A 25,138-nucleotide genomic window follows, 5' to 3' on the forward strand; every position below is an offset into this window, starting at 1 on the left:
ACTGGAAAATACATTTGGTCCCAGCTGACGACGGTGCTTCCTCCCACGGCCGGGCAGCCGTGTAGTTAATGTGTCCAACAAATTGCCCTCGAGCATTGGAGGATCACTCACGACGTTCGGCCATCCAGCCTAAAGATGCAGCCAGCCTTTGAAGTGCGTTTACTTTTCCACTGTGCCTACGCGTTTCAGGGCTTCACGCCCCTTCTTCCTGGGCAAAACAGCACACCTGAGGCCTGCACATTGTGTTTCCGGTATTTATTCAAACATGCCCGCCCTCCATGGGCGTGTAGATGTTGCACTTTCCCCGGATGCATTGTGGGGCATGGAGTCCTTAGTGCAGGTGAGTAATCTCCTTTGAGTAAGTTCATGCGTGTGTTTTCATTATTTACAATATTTTTCTCTGAGTGAGTCACGTACTTTGAAGAGCCAGCCTCATTAGCATATAGAGCGTCGTACCTGTCACAGTCCCGATGAGTTCGGAGCTCAGGCTTCAATCAACTGGAAAATACATTTGGTCCCAGCTGACGACGGTGCTTCCTCCCACGGCCGGGCAGCCGTGTAGTTAATGTGTCCAACAAATTGCCCTCGAGCATTGGAGGATCACTCACGACGTTCGGCCATCCAGCCTAAAGATGCAGCCAGCCTTTGAAGTGCGTTTACTTTTCCACTGTGCCTACGCGTTTCAGGGCTTCACGCCCCTTCTTCCTGGGCAAAACAGCACACCTGAGGCCTGCACATTGTGTTTCCGGTATTTATTCAAACATGCCCGCCCTCCATGGGCGTGTAGATGTTGCACTTTCCCCGGATGCATTGTGGGGCATGGAGTCCTTAGTGCAGGTGAGTAATCTCCTTTGAGTAAGTTCATGCGTGTGTTTTCATTATTTACAATATTTTTCTCTGAGTGAGTCACGTACTTTGAAGAGCCAGCCTCATTAGCATATAGAGCGTCGTACCTGTCACAGTCCCGATGAGTTCGGAGCTCAGGCTTCAATCAACTGGAAAATACATTTGGTCCCAGCTGACGACGGTGCTTCCTCCCACGGCCGGGCAGCCGTGTAGTTAATGTGTCCAACAAATTGCCCTCGAGCATTGGAGGATCACTCGCGACGTTCGGCCATCCAGCCTAAAGATGCAGCCAGCCTTTGAAGTGCGTTTACTTTTCCACTGTGCCTACGCGTTTCAGGGCTTCACGCCCCTTCTTCCTGGGCAAAACAGCACACCTGAGGCCTGCACATTGTGTTTCCGGTATTTATTCAAACATGCCCGCCCTCCATGGGCGTGTAGATGTTGCACTTTCCCCGGATGCATTGTGGGGCATGGAGTCCTTAGTGCAGGTGAGTAATCTCCTTTGAGTAAGTTCATGCGTGTGTTTTCATTATTTACAATATTTTTCTCTGAGTGAGTGACATGCAGGGCTCAGGTGTGCTGTTTATTGCCCAGGAAGAAGGGGCTTGAGGCCCTGAAACGCGTAGGCACAAAGAAAAGAAAACGTGCACTTTGGAAGCAGGCTGCATTAATAGGCTGGATGGCAAAACATCGTTGAGTGCTCCTCCAATGCTTCAGGGCACTTTGGGATTGATTTTTGTGCACGGCTGCCCGGCCGTGGGAGGAAGCAACATCGTCAGTTGGGATGGAAGGCATTTCCCAGCTGATTGAGGCCGGAGCTCTGAACTGTTCAGGACTTTGATCGGCACGATGTTTGATATGCAAATTAAGCAGGCTTTCCAGTGCGTGACTCACTTAGAGCAAACTAATGAAAATACAATTTTAAACGCACGCATGAACTTACTAAAAGGAGATTAATTACCTGCACATCGGACTCCATGCCCCACAATGCACCAAGGGATAGCGTAAAATCTATACGCCCATGGGGAGTGGACATGGTGAATAAATACCGGAAATGACATGCAGGGCTCAGGTGTGCTGTTTATTGCCCAGGAAGAAGGGGCTTGAGGCCCTGAAACGCGTAGGCACAAAGAAAAGAAAACGTGCACTTTGGAAGCAGGCTGCATTAATAGGCTGGATGGCAAAACATCGTCGAGTGCTCCTCCAATGCTTCAGGGCACTTTGGGATTGATTTTTGTGCACGGCTGCCCGGCCGTGGGAGGAAGCAACATCGTCAGTTGGGATGGAAGGCATTTCCCAGCTGATTGAGGCCGGAGCTCTGAACTGTTCAGGACTTTGATCGGCACGATGTTTGATATGCAAATTAAGCAGGCTTTCCAGTGCGTGACTCACTTAGAGCAAACTAATGAAAATACAATTTTAAACGCACGCATGAACTTACTAAAAGGAGATTAATTACCTGCACATCGGACTCCATGCCCCACAATGCACCAAGGGATAGCGTAAAATCTATACGCCCATGGGGAGTGGACATGGTGAATAAATACCGGAAATGACATGCAGGGCTCAGGTGTGCTGTTTATTGCCCAGGAAGAAGGGGCTTGAGGCCCTGAAACGCGTAGGCACAAAGAAAAGAAAACGTGCACTTTGGAAGCAGGCTGCATTAATAGGCTGGATGGCAAAACATCGTCGAGTGCTCCTCCAATGCTTCAGGGCACTTTGGGATTGATTTTTGTGCACGGCTGCCCGGCCGTGGGAGGAAGCAACATCGTCAGTTGGGATGGAAGGCATTTCCCAGCTGATTGAGGCCGGAGCTCTGAACTGTTCAGGACTTTGATCGGCACGATGTTTGATATGCAAATTAAGCAGGCTTTCCAGTGCGTGACTCACTTAGAGCAAACTAATGAAAATACAATTTTAAACGCACGCATGAACTTACTAAAAGGAGATTAATTACCTGCACATCGGACTCCATGCCCCACAATGCACCAAGGGATAGCGTAAAATCTATACGCCCATGGGGAGTGGACATGGTGAATAAATACCGGAAATGACATGCAGGGCTCAGGTGTGCTGTTTATTGCCCAGGAAGAAGGGGCTTGAGGCCCTGAAACGCGTAGGCACAAAGAAAAGAAAACGTGCACTTTGGAAGCAGGCTGCATTAATAGGCTGGATGGCAAAACATCGTCGAGTGCTCCTCCAATGCTTCAGGGCACTTTGGGATTGATTTTTGTGCACGGCTGCCCGGCCGTGGGAGGAAGCAACATCGTCAGTTGGGATGGAAGGCATTTCCCAGCTGATTGAGGCCGGAGCTCTGAACTGTTCAGGACTTTGATCGGCACGATGTTTGATATGCAAATTAAGCAGGCTTTCCAGTGCGTGACTCACTTAGAGCAAACTAATGAAAATACAATTTTAAACGCACGCATGAACTTACTAAAAGGAGATTAATTACCTGCACATCGGACTCCATGCCCCACAATGCACCAAGGGATAGCGTAAAATCTATACGCCCATGGGGAGTGGACATGGTGAATAAATACCGGAAATGACATGCAGGGCTCAGGTGTGCTGTTTATTGCCCAGGAAGAAGGGGCTTGAGGCCCTGAAACGCGTAGGCACAAAGAAAAGAAAACGTGCACTTTGGAAGCAGGCTGCATTAATAGGCTGGATGGCAAAACATCGTCGAGTGCTCCTCCAATGCTTCAGGGCACTTTGGGATTGATATATATATATATATATACACACACACACATATATCATCTACTGGCGGTCGCCAGTAGATAGTTATAGTTAGGACCGTGTTTCCATAGGAAATCCGCAACATTCTATTTTGAATAACTTTTTCAAAATAGGTGGGGTGCTCCGCTCCTACCCTGAAAGTCTCGGGGGGATTCGTCAAGCGGGGGCTGAGAAAAAGGGGGGGGGTCCCAAAACGTGTTTTCCCCATGCATTTTTCCATAGGACCTTTAGTCCAAGCTACAGCCCGAACGGCTAAACAGAATTACTTGAAATTTGGCAGAGAGGTAGTCCTCAGGTCAGGGATGTGCCTTTTGCAGGTCTGGTGTAAATCTGTTCAGTATTTCCTGAGAAAATAGCATTTAAATCAATATATATATCTATAGGCGCGCTCCGAGCACGTACGGTAAGCTTACCGTACGCGCACGCTGCCGTGCGCGAGGTTAATTCTTATTGGTGGTTACATGATTGTAAACATTCGAATCGGTCGAAATAAGGAAGTGTCGGCCGCCATTTTGTGTGTCCCACACAGATAAACAAAAGGTGGAGAACGTGAAAAGGGGGCAACGAATAGAGTTGCAGACCCCCTAGCGTTTGTCAGGGGGTCCAAGAAGGACCCAAAAGTATAAAAAATACATTTTATATTTTTTTTTTAAATCGCGGGGTGCGCGTACGGTAAGCTTACCGTACGCGCACGGCAGAAAAAAATCATTAAAAAAAAACGAATTAAAAATCAAATTTGAGTGTTTAGATATTAGGGGGCTTTAATTTTTATTTTATTTTTAAATCTCGGGGGTGCGCGCACCATGAAAAATCAAAAAAAAAAAATAATCATCATTTTAGAATTTTTTCAATACGTAGTTTATTGTAAAATAAATATATAAAAAAATACATACATAACTTAGCATTTAAAAAAACGTACAAATTCACTGAAAAAAACATAGGTTTCACACACGTTATAGTTAGGAATGAGCATTTAAAAACCTTGCAAATTCACTTAAAAAACCATAGGTTTCACACATGTTATAGTTAGGTGGATATTTCACTCGTAAAAAACCAATGAAATTCCCCCGTTATAGTTAGTTCAGATAACTATAACTCGCGCGGCCGCCACTCTATCACAAGGATGATGTCATGAGTGATGCCACTGACCAGGTCATGAGTGATGTAATATGTGACGTCATGAGCAGTGGATTGCGGGCGCTCGAGTTATAGTTATCTGAACTAACTATAACGGGGGAATTTCATTGGTTTTTTACGAGTGAAATATCCACCTAACTATAACATGTGAAACCTATGGTTTTTTAAGTGAATATATATATATATATATATATATATATATATATATATATATATATATATATATATATATATATATATATATATATATATATATATATAACCTACTGGCGGTCGCCAGTAGGTAGTTATAGTTAGGACCCTGTTTCGATAGGAAATCCGCGACATTCTATTTTGAATAACTTTCGCGCCGGTCGACGAATCCTCGCGAATTTCTCAAAATAGGTGGGGCGCTACGCTCTGCTCCTACCCTGAAAGTCTCGGGGGGATTCGTCAAGCGGGGGCTGAGATAAAAGGGGGGTCCCAAAACGCGTTTTTCCCATGCATTTTTCCATAGGACCTTTAGACAGGGCTACAGCCCGAACGGCTGAACAGAATTACTAGAAATTTGGCAGAGAGGTAGTCCTCAGGTCAAGGAAGTGCCTTTTGTAGGTTTGGTGTAAATCTGTTCAGTAGATTCTGAGAAAATAGCCTTTAAATCAATATATATATATCTGAGCCAGCTTACGGTACGCTTACCGTAAGCTTACCGTACGCGTACGGTGGCGTGCGCGAGCGCGAGCGCGATTCTGATTGGCTGTTACATCTAAGTAAACATTCGAATCGGTCGAAACCAGGAAGCGGCGGCCGCCATTTTCTCTCTCGCACTCTGAGGGGGGGGGCTGTAAACAAAGGCAAAAAACATATAAAGGGGCTGTTTAGACAGCGCCCATGCACATAGCCATGTTAGTTGAGTCCTCAAAGATACCCCAAGGCCAAAAACGGTAAATTTTTATTTTTTGAAAATTTCGCCGATTACGCTTACCGTACGCGTACGGTGCGCTTACGCTAAAAATTTTAATAAAAAAAAAAAAAACACTGTGCATGGCATATTATTGTCATCACTTACAAATTAAATTTAACAGATTACCTATCACAAGGAAGCGCATAATATGTCCTCCATGTGCGCACGGTGCGTAACGTGGGCACGCGGTGCACGTAGCGCACTGCGTGCCCACCTTGCGTGTACGGCACTAACTGCGTAAAGTGGGCGAGCGGTGCGCGAAGCGCACCGCGTGCTCACTGTGCGCGCACGGTGCGCGAAGCGCACCGTGCGCGCACGGAACGAACTGCGTTAAGTGGGCGTGCACGCCACGAATGGCGTAAAGTAACTTAGCATTTAAAAAACCGTACAAATTCACTGAAAAAACCATAGGTTTCACACACGTTATAGTTAGGAATTAGCATTTAAAAAGCCTTGCAAATTCACTGAAAAAACCATAGGTTTCAGACATGTTATAGTTAGCGGAAATTTTACTGATAAAAAACCAATGAAATTCCCCCGTTATAGTTAGTGCAGGCAACTATAACTCACGCGACCGCAATCTTCTGCTGATGACATATGTGTCTTTATGAAAAAAAAATATTTGTAATATATGTATAGCTAAAAATTTATGGAAGAAGACATGGGCAAATAAGTGTCTAAATACAGTATTAGCATCAGCAGAGGATTGCGGTCGCGTGAGTTATAGTTGCCTGCACTAACTATAACGGGGGAATTTCATTGGTTTTTATCAGTAAAATTTCCGCTAACTATAACATGTCTGAAACCTATGGTTTTTTCAGTGAATCTATATAGATCTATATCTATATCTATATTCACTGAAAAAACCATAGGTTTCACACGTTATAGTTAGCGGAAATTTTACTGATAAAAAACCAATGAAATTCCCCCGTTATAGTTAGTGCAGGCAACTATAACTCACGCGACTGCAATCCTCTGCTGATGCTAATACTGTATTTAGACACTTATTTGCCCATGTCTTCTTCCATACATTTTTAGCTATACATATATTACAAATATTTTTTTTTCATAAAGACACATATGTCATCAGCAGAAGATTGCGGTCGCGTGAGTTATAGTTGCCTGCACTAACTATAACGGGGGAATTTCATTGGTTTTTTATCAGTAAAATTTCCGCTAACTATAACATGTCTGAAACCTATGGTTTTTTCAGTGAATTTGCAAGGCTTTTTAAATGCTAATTCCTAACTATAACGTGTGTGAAACCTATGGTTTTTTCAGTGAATATATATATACATACACACACACATATATATACACAATCACACACACACATATATATATACACACACACACATATACACACACACACATATATACATATACACACACACACACATATACACACACACACGTATATACACACACACACAGTTATAGTTATCTGAACTAACTATAACGGGGGAATTTCATTGGTTTTTTAAGAGTGAAATGTCCACCTAACTATAACATGTGTGAAACCTATGGTTTAAGTGAAATATATATATATATATATATATATATATATATATATATATATGAAAGCCACCACTCTCGTAATCACGAAAATAGACTCGAACTCCAAAGCTGTATGCAAATATTTAATATCCAAGTGCAAGAACGACGCGTTTCACCAATACGGCTTGTTCACGCGCGTGAACAAGCCGTATTGGTGAAACGCGTCGTTCTTGCACTTGGATATTAAATATTTGCATACAGCTTTGGAGTTAGAGTCTATTTTCGTGATTACGAGAGTGGTGGCTTTCAAATAATAGGAATTCCGGTTTCCTGGCTCGGACCGCCCGTGACAGAAGGTTCCCTTTACCGGTACTTGTGGATATATATATATATATATATATATATATATATATATATATATATATATTATATATATATATATATATATATATATATATGAATAAAACACATGTCAGATGATTCAGTAAAATTACTGCATCCCGCAAGATGTTGCTTCTAGAGATGCCTTCACAAGTTCCATAGAAATGCACAAAAAAGTGCATTATATAAGTTCCCCTCGATTAGAGAGAGGAGAGGGCTGAAATCCATGATGTACAAAGGGAAAGGATAAAGAAAACCACCAGGTCTAGAGCAGGCATGCTGAGATGTTACTTGTCCTGGCAACAAGACAGCATAATAGTGTCTAAAGGAAAACATGACGTTTAGACTAATCTATTAGGGATGTACAAAACTCAATGTTTAGGGTGTATATTTCAGAGTTCAAGTACAATACTCAATATTTACATTTTATATTGCAGAGCCGAACAGGAGGATGATCCTTATACATATGATATACATTACATTAGCACACAATAAAAATGTACTAATACAAAGGTGTGTAGTGACTCAAGGGGTGAAGGGCCCTATGACTATTCCAATATCTTCCAACATTCCTGAGTCAGGCCAATAGGAGGGATGTAAAAAACCGGTCCGTTACCCTTTTCTCCAAAGAAGCCAAGGCTATGTATCTACTTCTGGAATCAGGATATTTACCTCTAGAGTGACCCCTAAAAAGAAGAGGTTCACTACAGGGGTATAATTTTTCCAATGTTATATTTAATCTTTTGTGAAAAATAAAGAAAGGAAACTGTAATTTGTATTTCCTCATGACCGACGTCTAAGAATTATTTTAAGGAAAACATTGGCTAGATTGAGTGGAACAGGACAGGTGTTAAATTCCAGGAGTTTACCTTTTCATTCCAGATACAGTTCCATCATAACTGGAAGGTGCACCTTCTGTAAAAACAAAAACAAAAAACATGTTAGAATAAGCCGCTAATATTATACAATGTTTATTTTATGACACTGATATAGCACAGCCTAACTAGTCAATGTTGGAGCACAATACATTTTAACAATTTGCTCATCATCAAATAAATGCTGCCAAGACATTGATTGTTTATCAACATCTTTTATTCCATTATGGTTTTTGATAGTCCATAGGCCCAGGATAGGGAAAGTTTATGGGATGACAGTTAACTAACACTTTAATTCAAGTGAAACACAGAAGGTCAAATGAGCAGACAGTGGGTATACAGTGCAATAATGCAATTTGAACGGTACTGGTGTCACAATATTGAAAGGTCCATGAGAGTACAACGACAACGTTAGAATACCTGGCCAGAGCTTACCCGCTTCCAGTCCCCGAGTACTTTAACTCAGAACTCTTCAGATAGTCATTTATCTAATCAGGTGTGCAGATAGCAGCAGTACAGTTAAACTAAATGTAGGCATCACACCTTGCATTCAGTTGGACTCTACCTTCACTGTGCCATTCCTTGTGCTCTGTATTTTTCCTTTCAACACCCAGCATTGGCCACAAGGCCAAAATAAAAACATGGTCTATTTATGCTTGTTTAAAGTAGAGGTTTTAATTCTTTTGTATGTGATATTAAGAATGCAATAAGACTGCAAATACTGTAATAAAAGTGCTGCAGTAACCCCAGAGGTTACAGGATATTCCTTGGCAGGATCTGTACTGATTTATATACAAATGCAAGCATCACCCCAATTTCATTCCAGACAGCCAAATAAAGAAATTGGTTAATAGAGAGAGCTCTGGATAATACACAGATGTGTCTAATATAATGATATAGCACAGAGGCTAAAGATCCTGTGAGTTACTGGCTAAGAGGATGCTCACTCACACAAATGGCACCATTCATGGGGAGTGAATAACACCAACATGGCACGGCTAGTGGGAATTGCCCTTTGGTTGAAATCTGGTTTTCGGAATGGGACAATTGGATTCCCATATTATGAAAGGAAAGAGTGGACCGCACTGCTTGCACATGTTTTCATTTTACAGAACGTTTTTCTTCATACTGAAGTATTTAATAATTACTGTGACAGTCTACTTTTTCTTCCCAGGGGTACACATCTTCTGAACCAGCTACTTTACTGGAGTACTCTTATACGGTTACCATTTTCTAATAAACTTTTGATATATGCATGATAGTATTTCTAAAACGTATAAGTTAAGTCCAATCAATATGCCAGTTACATTCGTTCCTTAGAAGTGTTGCCTTCCCCCCCCCCCCCCCAAGTGATAATTTAATTTTGTGAGGGTATGTGAGAACGTGGATTATTAGTTGGGGTCGTTGTGAGACCTCACCAAGTAATAATGTCACTTCTGTATCAAGTCCAGTTAGGTTACTTTAATTTAAACCTTAGCTCAGTTGTCGGTAGCTGTGACACAGAGAAGTCAGGCTTAAGTCAAAGGAAGAAGTGTAAAGCTTTTACCAGTACCAAAACAGGTCAAAAACACAACAAAATAAAAAGGGTAGAAAGTCTAATAAACAAATAGACACTGAAAAGACGGGGAACCAGAGAAATAATTTTCATAAGATCTAGAGTTTTCTAGCATCAAAAAGCCCAAAGCATCAATCACTGCTATGTGGTTGCGCTAGACCATGCCAAAGTCAAAAGTTAAGGAAAACGCGAAGGAGTCAATTACAGAAACAAGGTTTGTTCCCATGAAATGTTTTCCTTCCTTTTTTGAGAGGAAAGTTATAGACCGTGAGAATAGCTTTTAGCTGGATCCGACAAAAGGGCCCGATGATAACAGTGTGCTGCTTGGAGTTGGTCACTGTGAATTCCTCCACGTTGAGACATGGAAACTTTTCTGCAAGTCAAGCTGCTTTCAGCAGGGCCAACCTACAAGTTGAATACGACAGGCGATGAAATGTTGGCAGTGGTCCAGTGGTAGCCTCTGGTTCTTTCAGGAAAAGATTTTCAAAAGGTTTTTAAGATTCCACTTTTGCAATCATGAGGGGATCAGTGAACACTAACACCGGGCTTTTAGGGCATTACTTTGTGAATTAGGACTCAAGCTTACCAGGAGTCTAGCCCTTTGGAGTCCACAGTTCTATCTTGGGTTCAAGTAGGATTCTTTACACAGGTAAAACAGCAGGCTCTGTCCATCTGAGTTCCACTTGTTTGGTTCAGCAGGTGCTGTCCACATCTGTTTTATGCTGGTATGTGGCCTGTTGTAAGATCTGAGGGTAGATTGGTGCTGCTCTTTTTATTTAGTTTTCTTTTTGGTGGTAAGTGCCGGGGCGCCACCTGACCCACGCGTTTGAGCGTATCCTGCGGGTAGGCGGCAACAGCCCAGAGAGACGCCAGCAGCCCGGGCCTAGGAGCCTTCAGAAAGCTCCAAGGTCCGCACACCGCCGGTGTCGATGGTCGGCCTCAAATCCTAGCTGACCCACAATCCAGTTCCTCCACGGTGCGGCAGCTGATGTGTGCGATCCCTTTCCGGAGCACCAGCGTCCCACCTGGATCCCGTCAAGTTGCGGATCTGGCACGGGAACCCATCGCGTGGTCTCAGGTCAAGGGTCACAGCAGGGGCCCTCCTCCAGTGTAATCGCGCGGGGGTGATCAGGGAGGCTGCCCCACAGGATTTACCAGTGTTGTGGTCTCTTCATCCATGGCAGGCCTGCCCAGCACCAGCGACACCCACCAGCTCTGTCAGATCACCTGGAGAGACCACCACGGCCCCTGCAGATCTCGCACCAGCTCAGTCGAGGCGCTGAACCAGCATCAGCGCCCACCAAGCAGGGACGTTCAGGGTGTGGTTTTGCCTCCAGTCTGTACATGGCAGGCCGCAGTGGGCCCAATCTAGCATACCCAAGAAGTAGCGGATGCAGCATCTCCTGGGCCCTGGGAAAATTAACACTCGCTGACAGCAGCTAGTAGGCAGCTGTGCAGCGTGCTGTATTCGTTTTAGCACTTAAGAACAAGCGATCTAAAGTAGGATTTTAGACTCGGCTGGCAGAGCCCACTTAATGAGCAGCCATCTGGCTGGTCAGCTAAGCCACGCCCCCTTTGTGATGGCAATCTTGAGCACAGCCAAGGACTGTTCTGTTAGACTGCATGCATTCCCACATCCAATCTTCTCTGATTGGAGACCACCACCACGATTTACAACTACTGTCTTAGGACAATCCTAGTCACCTGCCTGTCTAGCCACTTTGATATGGCAGAGATTCTCCTGTTTTGCTCCTAGATCACTTAGAAGCAATATTCATCTAATTTATTTTCTCCGTATGTGGCAATGAAAGGTATTTGTGTACTGCAGCCAAAACTAAGAGCAACAAGGACCTGCAACAAGGCACTTTGCAAGGAAGCATGCAATCTACCAAAATCTGAAGTTTACCACTACTATGTTTTGTTTAAAAGACTGAAAACAAAAAAGATGCATTTTCACTCACATCAAGCTCCATATAACAGCCACAAAATCTAAGGCCTGAGAAGGTGACAATTTCCTGGCTAATCCAGAACAGACATTCTTTGGTTGACTGTTTCAAGATTCCCTTTATAAAACCTTACTTAAAAACATGTTAATAAAGATCAACCCTGGCACACAGCAAGGCATGCTAAATCTTTGTATTTGCTCATCACGGAGCATGAATTACCTATGGTTGCAGATCCAATTAGTCTCCCATGTGCTGCCCACTGCCAGGCACTCTGCACAGCTTTTTTTTCTCACTACGTTACAGGGAACACAATGGAGAAGGTGGCCAAGTAGACTGAGATAGCCCAGACTGCAGGTGACATTTCCAATTAGATAAAAAGGCTTTAAGAAAAAGTTACTTACCTTCGATTACGATGTGTCTGGTAGAGACATATGTTAGTTGTAGATTCCTTACCATATAATTTTCCCAGGCATCAGTCTGGATCCGGAGATTTTTTTCTTCAGCAGTACCCCTGGCGTCGGTAGGCTCCGCGTCCAGCATAGTCGCTGCTGATCACATTGCAAGACCTACATAGATGCCGCCCATGCGTGTGGATGTCAGTTCTTAACAAGACTTTCCACACCAGAAGCGCAGAGCCATGAGAGACACTGACCGCTGGTGCGTCAAAACTAGGGCGCTTTAGGGGAGTCCCTTTCCCTAGAAATCAGTTTGCAGAACCATTTTTATTGCACAATTAACTAAAATCATTGCAATCAAACATGGTTAATTTCAGAGTAAGAACGGGGAGCACGCAACCCTAGAGGAGGATCCATTTTCACCAAAACACAGCATATTTGATGCAGAGAACAACCCATCGGTAGATGATCCACCCGTAAGTCTTTATGTGCATCAAGATAAAAAGACAATGCACGTTTTGGGTCCATTAGGCGGAGTCTCTCCAACTCCTTGGAGGGATGCGTGAGTGGATAAAAGGTGGGTAGAATGATAAACTGCCCCACATGAAAAGGCGTGACTACCTTAGAAAGCAATGTAGGCTTGGTCCGAAGCACCACTTTATCTGGATAGACAGATAGAAAAGGAGGCTCAGAAGATAAAGCGAGCAGCTTGCTCGCGCTGCAAGCAGAGGTGATTGCAAAAAGCAAGGACGTTTTGAGAGTAAGCAACCTAGGACAGTTCTGAAGAGGGTCGAAAGGAGCACACATAAGAAAGGTGAGAACCAGATTTAAGTCCCATTGGGGCATTACAAAAGGAGATGGAGGAAACAGGCGAGTAAGGCCCTTAAAGAATCTGTTAACAATAGAAGATTTAAAGAAAGAAGGCAGACCTGGCAGCTAAAGAAAAGCAGAGATGGCTGCAAGAAGATATCCTTTAAGAGTGCCCAAGGCAGAACCCTGCTGGGCCAAAGAACGTATATACAAGAGAATCTTTGAAAGAGGAGCAGAAAGGAGATCAACAGGCTTTGCTGTGCATCATGCCACACATTTGTTCCATACAGTATTCACCTGTAATACAGTTTTAGTGGAGGGACGCCTTGCTGCCAAGAGAACATCACAGACTTCGAGCAGAAGGTCGAAAGCTGTCAACTGCTGCCACTCAATCTCCACGCAAGCAGGTGGAGACCAGACAGGTTTGTGTGAAGAACCCTCCCCTGCTGCTCCAACAGAAGGTCCTCCTGAAGGGGCAGTCGGATCGGAGGATCAATGGTCATGCTCAGAAGGTCGGGAAACCAAACCCTTTGCACCCAGTCCGGAGCTACAATAATGACTTGAGCCCTGTTGCGGTTGATCTTCTTGAGCACTCTGGGCAGGAGTGGTACATGCAGAAAGGCGTACAGGAGGCCAAAGCTTCACTCATGCCGAAAAGCGCTGCCAAGCGAGTGTCACCTTGAAAACACAAACTAAGAGAGAGCGAGAAAAACTTATGCTATTGTTGAATGCCTCTCATTGTTTTTAAGACCTTCCTTGAATTCTTTTTCACTTATCTTTCACTTTGAAGGCTATAATCACTTCACTGGGTTCACTTTTGCACTTTCCATTATTGTGCCTATAATGTCAAAAACTTGATCTTGAATGTTTATGTGAAGAAATTGCTATTCGCAAAATAAATTAACTTTACTTCGGCTGAAGTAAATAAGTGTCCAGGTTACTGCCTCAAATCCATTTGAAATAATTTTCTTTTCGTTCTTGTGATTGATTCAGTAAGGAGTATATAACTGTACTCTTTATTGAAAAATGTATTACTTTAAATAAGTTCCTTGTGGACATTGTTATTGCTTACTGCAAAATACCCAGTTCATAGGGACATATGGGTTGCTCTTGTGTTTGGTTACCTTGGAAACTCCAACATGCAAAACTGCTGACACTGCGCATTCTCTTCGTAGGCGAACAGATCTAACCAAGGCTCTCCCTACTGCTGAAAGAGACCTTACGCCACCTCCGGATGGAGACGTAGGCATCGAGGGCTGAGTTCATCTGCCCCATCCCAGAAGTGATGCATCCGTCACCACTGTTAGATCAAGTTGGGGAAGGGAGCGTGATCTGCCTCTGACCAAATCTTGGTTTGTGAGCCACCACTCCAGTTGGTGCGCAGTTCCCTCAACGATCTGGACATAGTAAGAAAGATTTGGCCTAATGCTATGCCCACTGGAACTTCATGTCCCACTGCAGAGCCCACATATGCCATCTGGCATGATCCACCAGCAGGATGCAGAAGGTCATGAGGATCAGCAGCCTCAAAGTCATTCTCACTGAAATCAGGAATAGCGGCATGAACTGAAAGTGCTTGTGGCCCACCGTGAACCGAAGGCAACGTCTGTGGGAAGGCAGGACAGGGATATGAAAATAAGCATCCTGCAAGTCCAACGCCACCAGCCGGTCTCCTAGGTCGGGTGCAGACAGAACATGGACTAGGTTGAGCATTTTGAACTTCTCCTTCCGGAGGAAGAAGTTGAGGGCCCCGAAGTCTAAAATAGGATGCAGGCCTTTGTCCTTCTTGGGTAACAGAAAGTAGCGGGATTAACAACCAGAACCTACTTCTGGCACAGGTACACGCTCTATAGCTCCTTGGCCAAGAGAGTTGATACTGCCTGGCGGAGAAGTGCCAAATGATCCTCCGTCAAGCGATCGTAAGAAGTTGGCATGGAGGGAGGGGTAGCCCCTTTGGACTATTTGCAGAACCCACCTGTCCAACGTGATGGATTGCCAGTGGAGGAGGTGATGGCGGATCCTGCCTCCAACTGGCCATTGATGGGCCTGAAACGCTGGACCAGGTAGGTTTGGTGGCTGTGGTTGGGGGTGAACCGCCCACCCGCTGGCTCCCTGACCAGCGAGGACGCAGAGTCTCACATCCGCAGCCATGCAGAGGATGGACAGTTATCGTGCTCTGTGGCTGGGAAGGACGTGGCTAAGCACCCCTTCCGTAGCTACAAAGGGGACGAAAGGCAGACAGATTGACGCAAGGTAGCCGTGAGGCCCAAGGATATGGCCATAGCTACAGAATCCTTGAAGCACTCAAGTCTGCCTTGTCGCTGAAAAGGAAAGTGCCACCAAAGGGCATGTCCATCAAAGAAGACTGGATGTCCCCTGAGAAGACAAAAATCCTCAACCAGGACTAGTGTCTAACAGGTACTGATGTGGCAATTGTTCTGCCCAGTGAGTCAGTGGTATCCAGTCCACATCGTATGGCGAATTTGGCTCTATATCTCTTGTCTGCCACTGCTTGAGAGTGCAAGGAACCAGACCTCATCAGGGCACTGAGGCTGCTCCTGCACAACAGTATCCCAGATAATATGGGAGTAGCGGCCCAAGAGGCATGCAGTATTCACCGACCGCAAAGCCAAGCGCTGGAGAAAGAGAACATTTTCTTCACAAGCTGGTCCAGCTTTGTGGATTCCCTATCTGGGGGAGCAGAAAGGAATGTGTCTTTTGATGAATAGGTTTGGATACCAAGCTCTCACGGAAGGGGTGTTTGCTTAGGAATGCTGGGTCGCCCGGGCGGAGGTAGCAGGCAATCATGCCCAAAAGGAATGCCAGGAATGGACACAGGGACGAAAGTCTGTTCCGGCGTAGGAAGCAACGTCGATCCGGCTTAGTGTCTACTGATCCAGGCCTGGATCCACTGGGACAACGAAGTCCTAGGGCCCCTGACTGACTCTGCGGGGCTGAAGGGCACGCAAGCAGAACCGGGATTCCCAAATATGAGCTACAAAGCCTCAAAGAATTTCTGAATTTGGGCAGGAGTCGCACCGGCTTCTGGTAAGTGAGGGAGGCACGGAGCCGTCTCAGAAGTAGGCTAAGGAGATGGAGCCCTTAGACGACAACGCTTGGGATCCCGCGTCGCGTCAGCTGATCAACAGGGAGAAGTCAAAGAATACCTGTGCTTCTTCTGGTGTTTCCTCAACTTACCTGAAGATCTCCCAGACAACTACAAGTGCGAGGAGTGTGGGTTCCTCGACTGTTGGAGACTTTCCCCTCTAATGAGAACGACATGCTCAGGGCCTCCAGCAGCTTTTGGGACCGCTCCCACAAAGCCTTCGGGTTCATGGCCCAGCACTTCGGGTCATGGTCGCGCTCCAGACAGCAAAGGCACACAAGGTGCGGATCCATCACGGACATCATCTGGTGGCAGGAACCACAGGGCTTGAAGTCGGTCCTTCGCTGGGACATTCGACACACCAGGAGTCTACGACTCGGGGTAGCTCTCACCAGATCTGCGCGAGGCTGGCACGGAAAAAGAAACAACTGACGTTAGCGCGCATGGCGGGCATCTATGTTGGTCCCGCAATGTAATTTTGCACCCACGACATAGAAAACAGACGCAGAGCCAACCAGCGCCACCTGACGACGCGCAGGTGTACCGCTGAAGAAAAAAAAATCTTCGGATCCAGACTGACCCCTGGGGGAAATTATAAGGTAAGGAACAGTCTATCAGATTAATGTGAACTGTGCTTATTCTGAGGAAGAGAAGGGTCCTGCATTGAGGAAAACGAAGGTTCATCATCAAACAGCATCCCAGCAAAGAGGAGACTCCTCACAACCGGTCTTAGCATGCATCTTGCCCCATCAGCAAAGCTAGGCAAGCAGCAGAAGTGACCAAGGAACTACATTCAAATCAAATACAAAGGTTAGATCTTTATTCTGCAGACTTTTCATATCATACTAACCTTGGACAAAACAAGTTTCTAATCGTGTACCCTCCACTTAGTAAAAGAGATAAGGTAATGCTTGCTCAAGACTTTCCTCAATTAACACCAGAATGCACTGACCATGGACACCTGAAACTATTCCTGATCCCACTGGAACCATCAGACATCGACATTTCAAGGGGTAACAATATCAGCACCAGAGGAACAGTTGTCAGTACAGATGCTAATTGTGACTGCTTCCAGACCACTTCTTAAATGGGCAAAGCAGAGGTTTTTAAACTGTGGTTGGTGGACCCCTGCAGGATTGCAACACCTACTCAGGGAGTCTAAAGCTTTTTTTTTTTTTTTAAAGGAAACAATAACAGAATAATAAAGGATACATAAAATTGCACAATGTAAACTAAACGTTTTTAAACACTTCCTAAAAGTGAAGGGGTTTAAAATTGGAGGTTTAGAATTAAGTTGGCATTATTAACTTGATTTGTGGGAATAGCGCAAGTACAGTAAACAGAATCTAATATGGACTGTTAATTGCATTTTTGTGTATTGTTTTGAGGTTCAAATCGCAGAAAATACTTGGGTACTGGGCCCTAGCTCCATTATTGATTGAATGGGATGGGATTCCACTGAAGACAAAAAGTTAAGAACCACTGGACTAAGCTATTTGACAATGATTGGACAAGTCTGACCAGAACTTAATGCAACTTCCAAAGCTAGGGAAAAATCCAGATTCACTCTAGAAGACAAAGGCCAACTACTGCCCAATTTGGTATCATTTTCTGAACTAGAACACTTCTTCAACCAAGTCCTTATAGAATTATATTCCATGCTGAAATACCCCTCCCAAAAATCCTATTACATTGCTAGGAGGTTCTTCTCGTATGTCACATTTCACACCCCAAACTATCTTTGTACGATACACTGTTGGGTTTCGTTTATCTTCTATTGTGGTTATGTGAAACATTTTTTCTGCTGATACTTCCCCTGCAAGTTCGTACCAGGCCAGCACCAAGAACGGCCATCCCTTCGATGTCATCATTCTATTTGGCCATTAGGAGTGGACGGATATCACCTTTACTCCACAACAGACTCCGACCTTATTTAAGACACCTAGATTCACCAGGGATAGCAGGCACTGGAGCCAGCGCCCACCTGCAGTTAATGCACTATATAAATCTCAATTTCGATCTCCTTCTACTGACATCATACACCACATTCCTGGGCTACAGTCTTATAAGACCCTGGCTTTACCACCACACTCTTTCCTACCCCCCCTTGAAGAATGCCTCCTCTTTGCAGACACCATCAAAATAGGCTGGCTATCCCCACCTCTGTGGCTTACTGTATGTAGGAAACTGGGATTCTGTTACAGTAGACCCTCCCCACCCCAATTTGTTGCCCCCTTTTTAACTGATAGATGCTGATTTTCGCCTCCGACAGTGCACTGAGGCCTGCTAACTACACCTCAGTGCCAGTGCTTTTTTCTTGCAACAAAGTGTTGACTGATTGCTCCACAACTGGCCCAGGACTTTAGTACCCCTTTAAGTACCCAGTAAATGGTACCACGGGTACCTAGGACAAGGGTACTAAAGAGGGTCCCTAAAAAGAAAAACAATAGGGTGGATATTATAAAGACTTAATTGGTCTTCTTTATCCAAAAGAAATGGTCGACAGGTGTCTGCCCCCGCTGGGATCGTAGATAGCTGCCCAATTACGTAGCCTTTATCACACTTAACGGTGGGAACCGCAAGTACGGCTACATCCCCTTGCTCACAGCACACAGTGTGTGTGCTGATAATTCACGTGGTCACCGAAAATAGGCCACACTTCACTTTCTTGGTCTTGAAGAAAGCCTTTGTATCTATTGTTTAGGCTGAAATATGTCGACTATTTCTTTTGGATAAAGAAGACCAATTCATTTTTTATAATATCCACCCTATTTTTGTAACCGTGGCCTAGGACCACAGGAATAAAATAGTTCTACCGCGACAGAGGATCCTAGAGGCACTTTTAAACTGCACCTAATCGTCACGCCCTTCACAAATATCACGCGCTACGCTGTACATCAGGCATCATAGCACAGCTGGGTTGCATATGGCAGCCCAGCTGGGAACCCAATGATGAAGCATGCCACCAACAAGGTTGGTGGGCGAGGGTTCTTTTTAAAAACGTATTGTTTTTGTTACCCAATCCGCTTGGCATTGTGTCGCCTTGTTTTGGATTCCCTTGCTGGGTCCATCCCTTTTGTTGCCTGATAATTTAATTTGGGGATAAGGCTGTACCCTTTCTTTTACACGCTCTCGCTTTGCTCTTCTCCAAGTCAATTTTTAGACATTGTAAGTGCAGTAATTCCATTAGGAGTATAAGGTGAAGGGAGTTAGTCATTACGAACTCAACAGTACCATAATGGCTTTACTGAAAACTGGGAAGTTTGGTATCAAACTTTTCAGCACATTAAACCCACACTGACGCCAGTGTGGGATTTAATGAAAAATGCACGCAGAGTGAATCTTAGGGATGATCCCTGAAAAACAACCTTAAACTAGTGTCCAGGCTGAGTGGCTGCACGCCAGCTGCCACCACCATACATGTTTCTGGACCTTTGGGTCGAGAGTCTGCTGCTTTCGGGGGTCTGACACAATGCACATCCTGGGACAAGGTGCCAAGCCGCCTCCCCCAGAATGGACAGGGTCCACGAAGGGGAAGCTTCAAAAGCTTGTCGCCTTTGTGAGCTTCCCCAGGCCACTTACTACTTCCAGAAACTGGCCCCCACCAGTTCCGACCCCCCACTTTGGACAGAAGAATCAATGGGAAAACCAAGTGAGGAAGAGAGGTGTATCCACCTTTGCCAACCCCACCCCTTAGGTGGGGGAGGCGAGGTGAAGCGCAACTCTCAGTCTCTGCCATGTTGCAGATGGGGGGGACCCAGCCAACCAGAGAGCGGCATTAGGCTCCCTTCCCACTGGAGGGTGGCATAATAGGGGGTGTACCCACCCCAAGGAAGGGACCCATTGGTTGCAACCTTTACTTCCCCGTAACACCCCTAAATCTAGTATTTAGGGGCAACCCGGAATCTTGCCTCTTCAGACAAGAACCAACCAAGAGAAAAGAAGAAGGCCCGAAGAGCTGTTCTGAACTAGGAAGAGGAGGACGCCCACTGACTTGCCCCAGCCCTACCGGCTTGAACCAACCTAGGACCTGCTCTAGCGAAATCCTGGTGTGTCCTGCAGCCAGCAACCTCAAGAACCCAGAGAACCTGCCCTGCCTTCCACCTCAAAGACTTTGTCTCCCGATTTGCTCACCCACAGACTCAGACCCCAGCCAAAACCCAGAGTCTGAGACCACTCTGCACCCGATGCCTACCGCCTGAGTTTGAGTTGCCCAACACCACGAGGAGGTCTCCCGGGCGATCCTGACCTGAGATCTGGTGATCTCTGACCTGCCTCGACCCTCTCCGCGATACCTGCAGCCTTTCTGGAGGACCCCCACGACGGAGCTGGTAAGAAAACCTGACTCCTAAAGACAACCCTGCACCAGACGTCCCATGGCACTGGGTGGCTTAACTGGTGTCGCCCCAGCATCCCCAGGCATCCCAAATTATCACTCCAACCGGTGGTCACCTTCAAAACATCTTCGACCCCGAGCCTGCAGTCTTTGTCCATACTGTAGAATCCCCATTGAAATCAACAGGGCACCCGACACCAAAACAGCACCCTGCACCCAGTAGCCCCTGCGGGTGTTCTTTGGGTGCTAACTCAGATCCCCCTTGCCCTGAGCCTAACACCAGGAGCTTTGCTCCCACAACCTTGTGGCCTGTTCGAGAGCAGCCACCAACCGGAGGCCCCTATCCCCCATTGGATAACCTTGGGCCTCAGCACACAGCCGTCCTAGGGCCACTGAGGGTGCCTTGAGAGTGCATCCTTGACCCTGGGGGAACACTTGTTCTAACCCCAGATACTCAAACCCAAAGACCGATTACTTACCTGTTAACCGATAACTTAATTTCTGGCCATAGGAATACATTGACTGTTTTTCCTTGAAAAATGTTGTGTGTGGAGTTGATTTGCATGAAACCTGAAGAACTACAACTGTGCAAAACTGATTTTACTTACCTTTTCCCTAGGAAATGTCCCAGTGTGATATCTAGGCATATCACACTGAGTAGAAAAAGTTACTTAAAAAGTAATCTAAAAAGTAACTGAAAAGTTATCTGAACAGTAATTTCAACATTTTGACTTACCTGTTTTTCAATCCACTGCATTTGAACTTGCATTCAATTGTAAAACATTGCATAAGATTTTGCGCAGCATTTATTTCACTTACCTGTGCCAGGCTTGGCTTGGTTCTAGAAATAAAATAACTGAATATTTTTATACAAAACAAAACAAATTGGCCTGAGTTCAGTCTTTGAGTGTGTGCAATCATTTGCTGATTGAGTGTGTACAACAAATGTTTTACACTACCCCCTGAGACCCACAAAAGCTGAGCCCACCCTTGGGTTTGTCCAGACAGGATCCCCAGTGCTCGCCTGCAGCCTCCTGTTGCAGCCCCTTTCAAACCACACGTGTCTCTCGCAGACCGAACCAGACGCCTAAAAGCACCACTGCACCAGAGCCCCATAGCCCGAGTAGAAGTGGACCAATGGTCTCCCTACGTGCACAAGCGTATCAAGGACTGAGCCCCCCCTGTGGGTTCGGCCGGACTGACAGTCCTAGCTTGAAGCCTCTTTTTGACTGGAGCGATCCCCATAGACTTAAAGGGTCACCCGACACCGAAATGCACCCCTGCACCTACCCGCCCCAGGTGACCTGTTGGTGCTGCCTTGGTTCCTGCCCCATATTAACCTTAAATCCAGATGACTAGTCCCGTAAGACGCTGAAAAGTGTCTGAATGCAGTAAATTTTCCCCTTCATTGGATAACATTGGCACTCCAGAAACAGCACTGTTAAGTTTTGAAACCAGGAAAAATTAATCTCTCCAAAAGTACTTAACCGATTCAAATGGTTTTGTTATCTAAATTCTTATATAAATCTGTTATTTTTCTAAATTGGTTTCGGATATCGTTGAGTGTGTCTCAATTACTGCCTGTGTGTGTGCAGTAAATGCCTTGCACTACCCTATGAGAAATCTAACTGCTTGCCCCACACTACCACAAAAGATAACATTTGGGTTATCATGTTTGCCTCTGTAAACCAACTGGGGTTTGCCTGGACTCTTTACACAGAGAACCTTGTTTTAGTTCACTATGTAAAGAGCCAGCTTCCTACCATTACTATCTTTGGGTTCATACTCCTGCCTAGAACTCTCAAAACCTTAATCTTCCTCCATTAGCAACTGGCAAATCCTCTTGCATGTACTCACTCGAATCTAAGGACGACAGAGGACCAGATAAATGCCTACCTATGTTATCACTGGATGCTAATGTCTCTAACATCTGTCCAAGAGGAAGAAAGTTCTTAATTACCTGGCCACTAAGTTGCACGACATTGCACTCTGCCAGGTGACTCATCTCTTGCCAATGGAATCTGAAAAGCTGAAGAAAGACTGGAAAACCAAATTGGTTAGCAGCAGCCGCTCTACCCCTGCTTTACATTCAGCAATGAATGCATCGGAAGATGCACTATAAGTATGGTGCTACCCTGCTTTTCAAAAAGATGGTACCCAAGAAGATTCTTAAGACCTGGGAAGATTCTGAAGGCAGATAGTTTTTTTACAAAAATAGTCGAACTGTGCTTGAAGACAACAGTAGGATCAACAAATGCTCCAAACTATGCCAAGTCATATTTCCATTCAACGATGTCCCAGCTGATTTTTTCATGCAGTTTGGCAGGTCACACATCGGTGGGGGATGAGTGGTAATTAAAACTTCAAGTTAGTTTTGACTATGCTGGTCAACATCAAAGTTGTGTCTCTGAAAGCCTTCAATTCAGCACATGTATCAGTTTGGGGCAGGAACAGTGCTTGCTTCATGGGTATAGGAACGCAGGAAGCAAGCACCCTCTAGGGTGGACGGGTTCAACAAGAGGAGGTGGTCAAGGCCGCGGGGAGAGAGATGTAATGGATTCAGGAGATGGCTTTGCCTGTCCTGCTTATGCAATCACAATTTTGCACAGATTACCCTAGTCCAGGTGCTCTGTCCACTGCAAATTAAGGTGAGAGTTCTGGCCCCATCACTTTTATTGTTTAGGAAATCAGGACCCTACACTGGGAGCAGCCAGCACTTCAGCACAAGAAAATGTCACCTGCCAAGTTGCGTGTTGTGGAGACGGGTGCGCTTGTCCCTGAAGGAGGTAGGATAAATCATGTATAGTATGATTTCATGCAACGTGTGTTAGGCACAACCTGATAACGTTATGGCCCATATATTGGTTGGGATGATTGCATATCTTTGTATAATGTGAACAGATAGCTGAATAACAATGAAGCGAGCCTGTAAGAAGGCTACAAGCCAGTCATCTGCAGGGGTGTTGTGGACTGGAGTGTCGTCCATCCTGGGGTGGCTACCAAACCGAGAACCTGGAAAGTGTTAAAACTATCACTGAGCCTTTATGTACATTAAGGTGTGTGCCAGGTTATTTCATACACGGAAATAATTGCATAGGGCAAAAAGAAAAACATTCATAAATATATTGCCAAGCATAAATCAGCAAACACATGTTTCACAATAAAAATCACTTCATCAGGGCCTAGTCAACAGTTCCAGTAATCACTCAATTCATATGTACTCAAGTTTCAAATGACAGGCAGTTCTAGTATAAACTGTAAAAGCCTCTATATTGGCTGATACACTGATCGTGGAACAACACTATGCCAGTTACTCTTCTAGTTATACTAGAATGGTCTTTAATTTGAAACTTGCGTACATCACTGCTGTTAGGGAAACTTGTATATGTTAATCTGCCCCAGTTGTGAATTTGTGTGCATCAGGTATGTAATGGTGGCATTTATCCATGCTCATGAGACCAGTTGAGAAGGGAGTGGGGTTGAGAGTCCAGCAATGGAGAAGGAATGGGTGAATGACTACAACTAGGCAACTAGAATTGGTATAGTTACCTGGAGTGTGAAAACTATCTGGATCCATGTTTCCATTGACCTCCTTAGGCAGCAGTTCCATACATGTGGTATTGGGGATGGGACCGTGGCTAGCAACAAGAGAGCATTCTTGAATCAACGGGAAGGGCTTAATGCGAATTAATGATTGGGGAGGTAGGAAGATTATCCAATCTGCTCTGAATTATACTGGGTGGACATCTACAAATCGAGAAAGCCGGTGGACGATACCATGGGGAAAATCCTGCAATTCCATCCCTGTGGAAAGAGCAGCCTAATAAGTTCAGAAGGCATGGTGCTGGGGGACAGTCTGATATCAGTAACTCAACCAGACCTACAAATCACCAATAAGGAAAACAAAAGTGAGGGTGGGTGCGGCATACGGTCAACTTCCTGTGAAATGTCCTGTGCCCTAGTTATCTGCCAGCTAGGACTCTAAATGAATCTAGGCCGGATATCTTGGATATCTACAATCCTGTGTAAGTTACGCTAATTAAGTTAAGAAAACAAGGATCCTTTGTGTGGACTAAAAGCTTGTTCCTTTGCCCAGAATTACTGTTTAAGCCCCTCTGGTTTAGAAGCAACAGGGAGAAGGTGAAGAGTAGATAATGGAGCACAGTCAAATAAATACCGATAAAGCAAGGGGATACCCAGTGCCTACCACCAGACACTGCATGTGTTAAAGTCATTTTCCAGTAAGAGTGCCTGTGTGAGCCAGGACCCCTGAGAGGAAAGCCTGGGTAGGCCTCATCTTGCAACCCTAATCCTCCTACTTAATGAGGCAGATCCTTTTATGAAAATTACCTAAGACAGAGTACCGATCAGGGTTAGAGCTTGCATTCTTGTACTTAAGATATGGGCACACGGGTCGCATGTCTAGTTTAGGAAAGCACATTAGCACCAGATTCCTGGATCGGTAAAACACAAAGTGGAAGCACTTGGGCTGTGTCCTGTCTGGGACTGCACACCAGGGCTAGTCTGCACTATCCATATCGGTGCTTAGAACTGTCAGTGGTGCAGGAG

General features: G+C 45.1%; 1 protein-coding gene across 1 annotated transcript in view; it reads right to left on the minus strand.

Annotated features, from left to right (window-relative positions):
- TRIM28 (tripartite motif containing 28) overlaps positions 1–25,138 on the minus strand; it is a 563,778-nt gene that overhangs the window by 191,914 nt on the left and 346,726 nt on the right. The window contains exon 11 of the mRNA XM_085616663.1: positions 8,416–8,461. Within this exon, the coding sequence (XP_085472789.1) occupies positions 8,416–8,461 (46 nt within the window). The remainder of the gene's footprint in view (positions 1–8,415; positions 8,462–25,138) is intronic.

The sequence above is a fragment of the Triturus cristatus genome, chromosome 7 (genome assembly GCF_964204655.1).
Source record: "Triturus cristatus chromosome 7, aTriCri1.1, whole genome shotgun sequence".
NCBI lineage: Eukaryota > Metazoa > Chordata > Amphibia > Caudata > Salamandridae > Triturus > Triturus cristatus.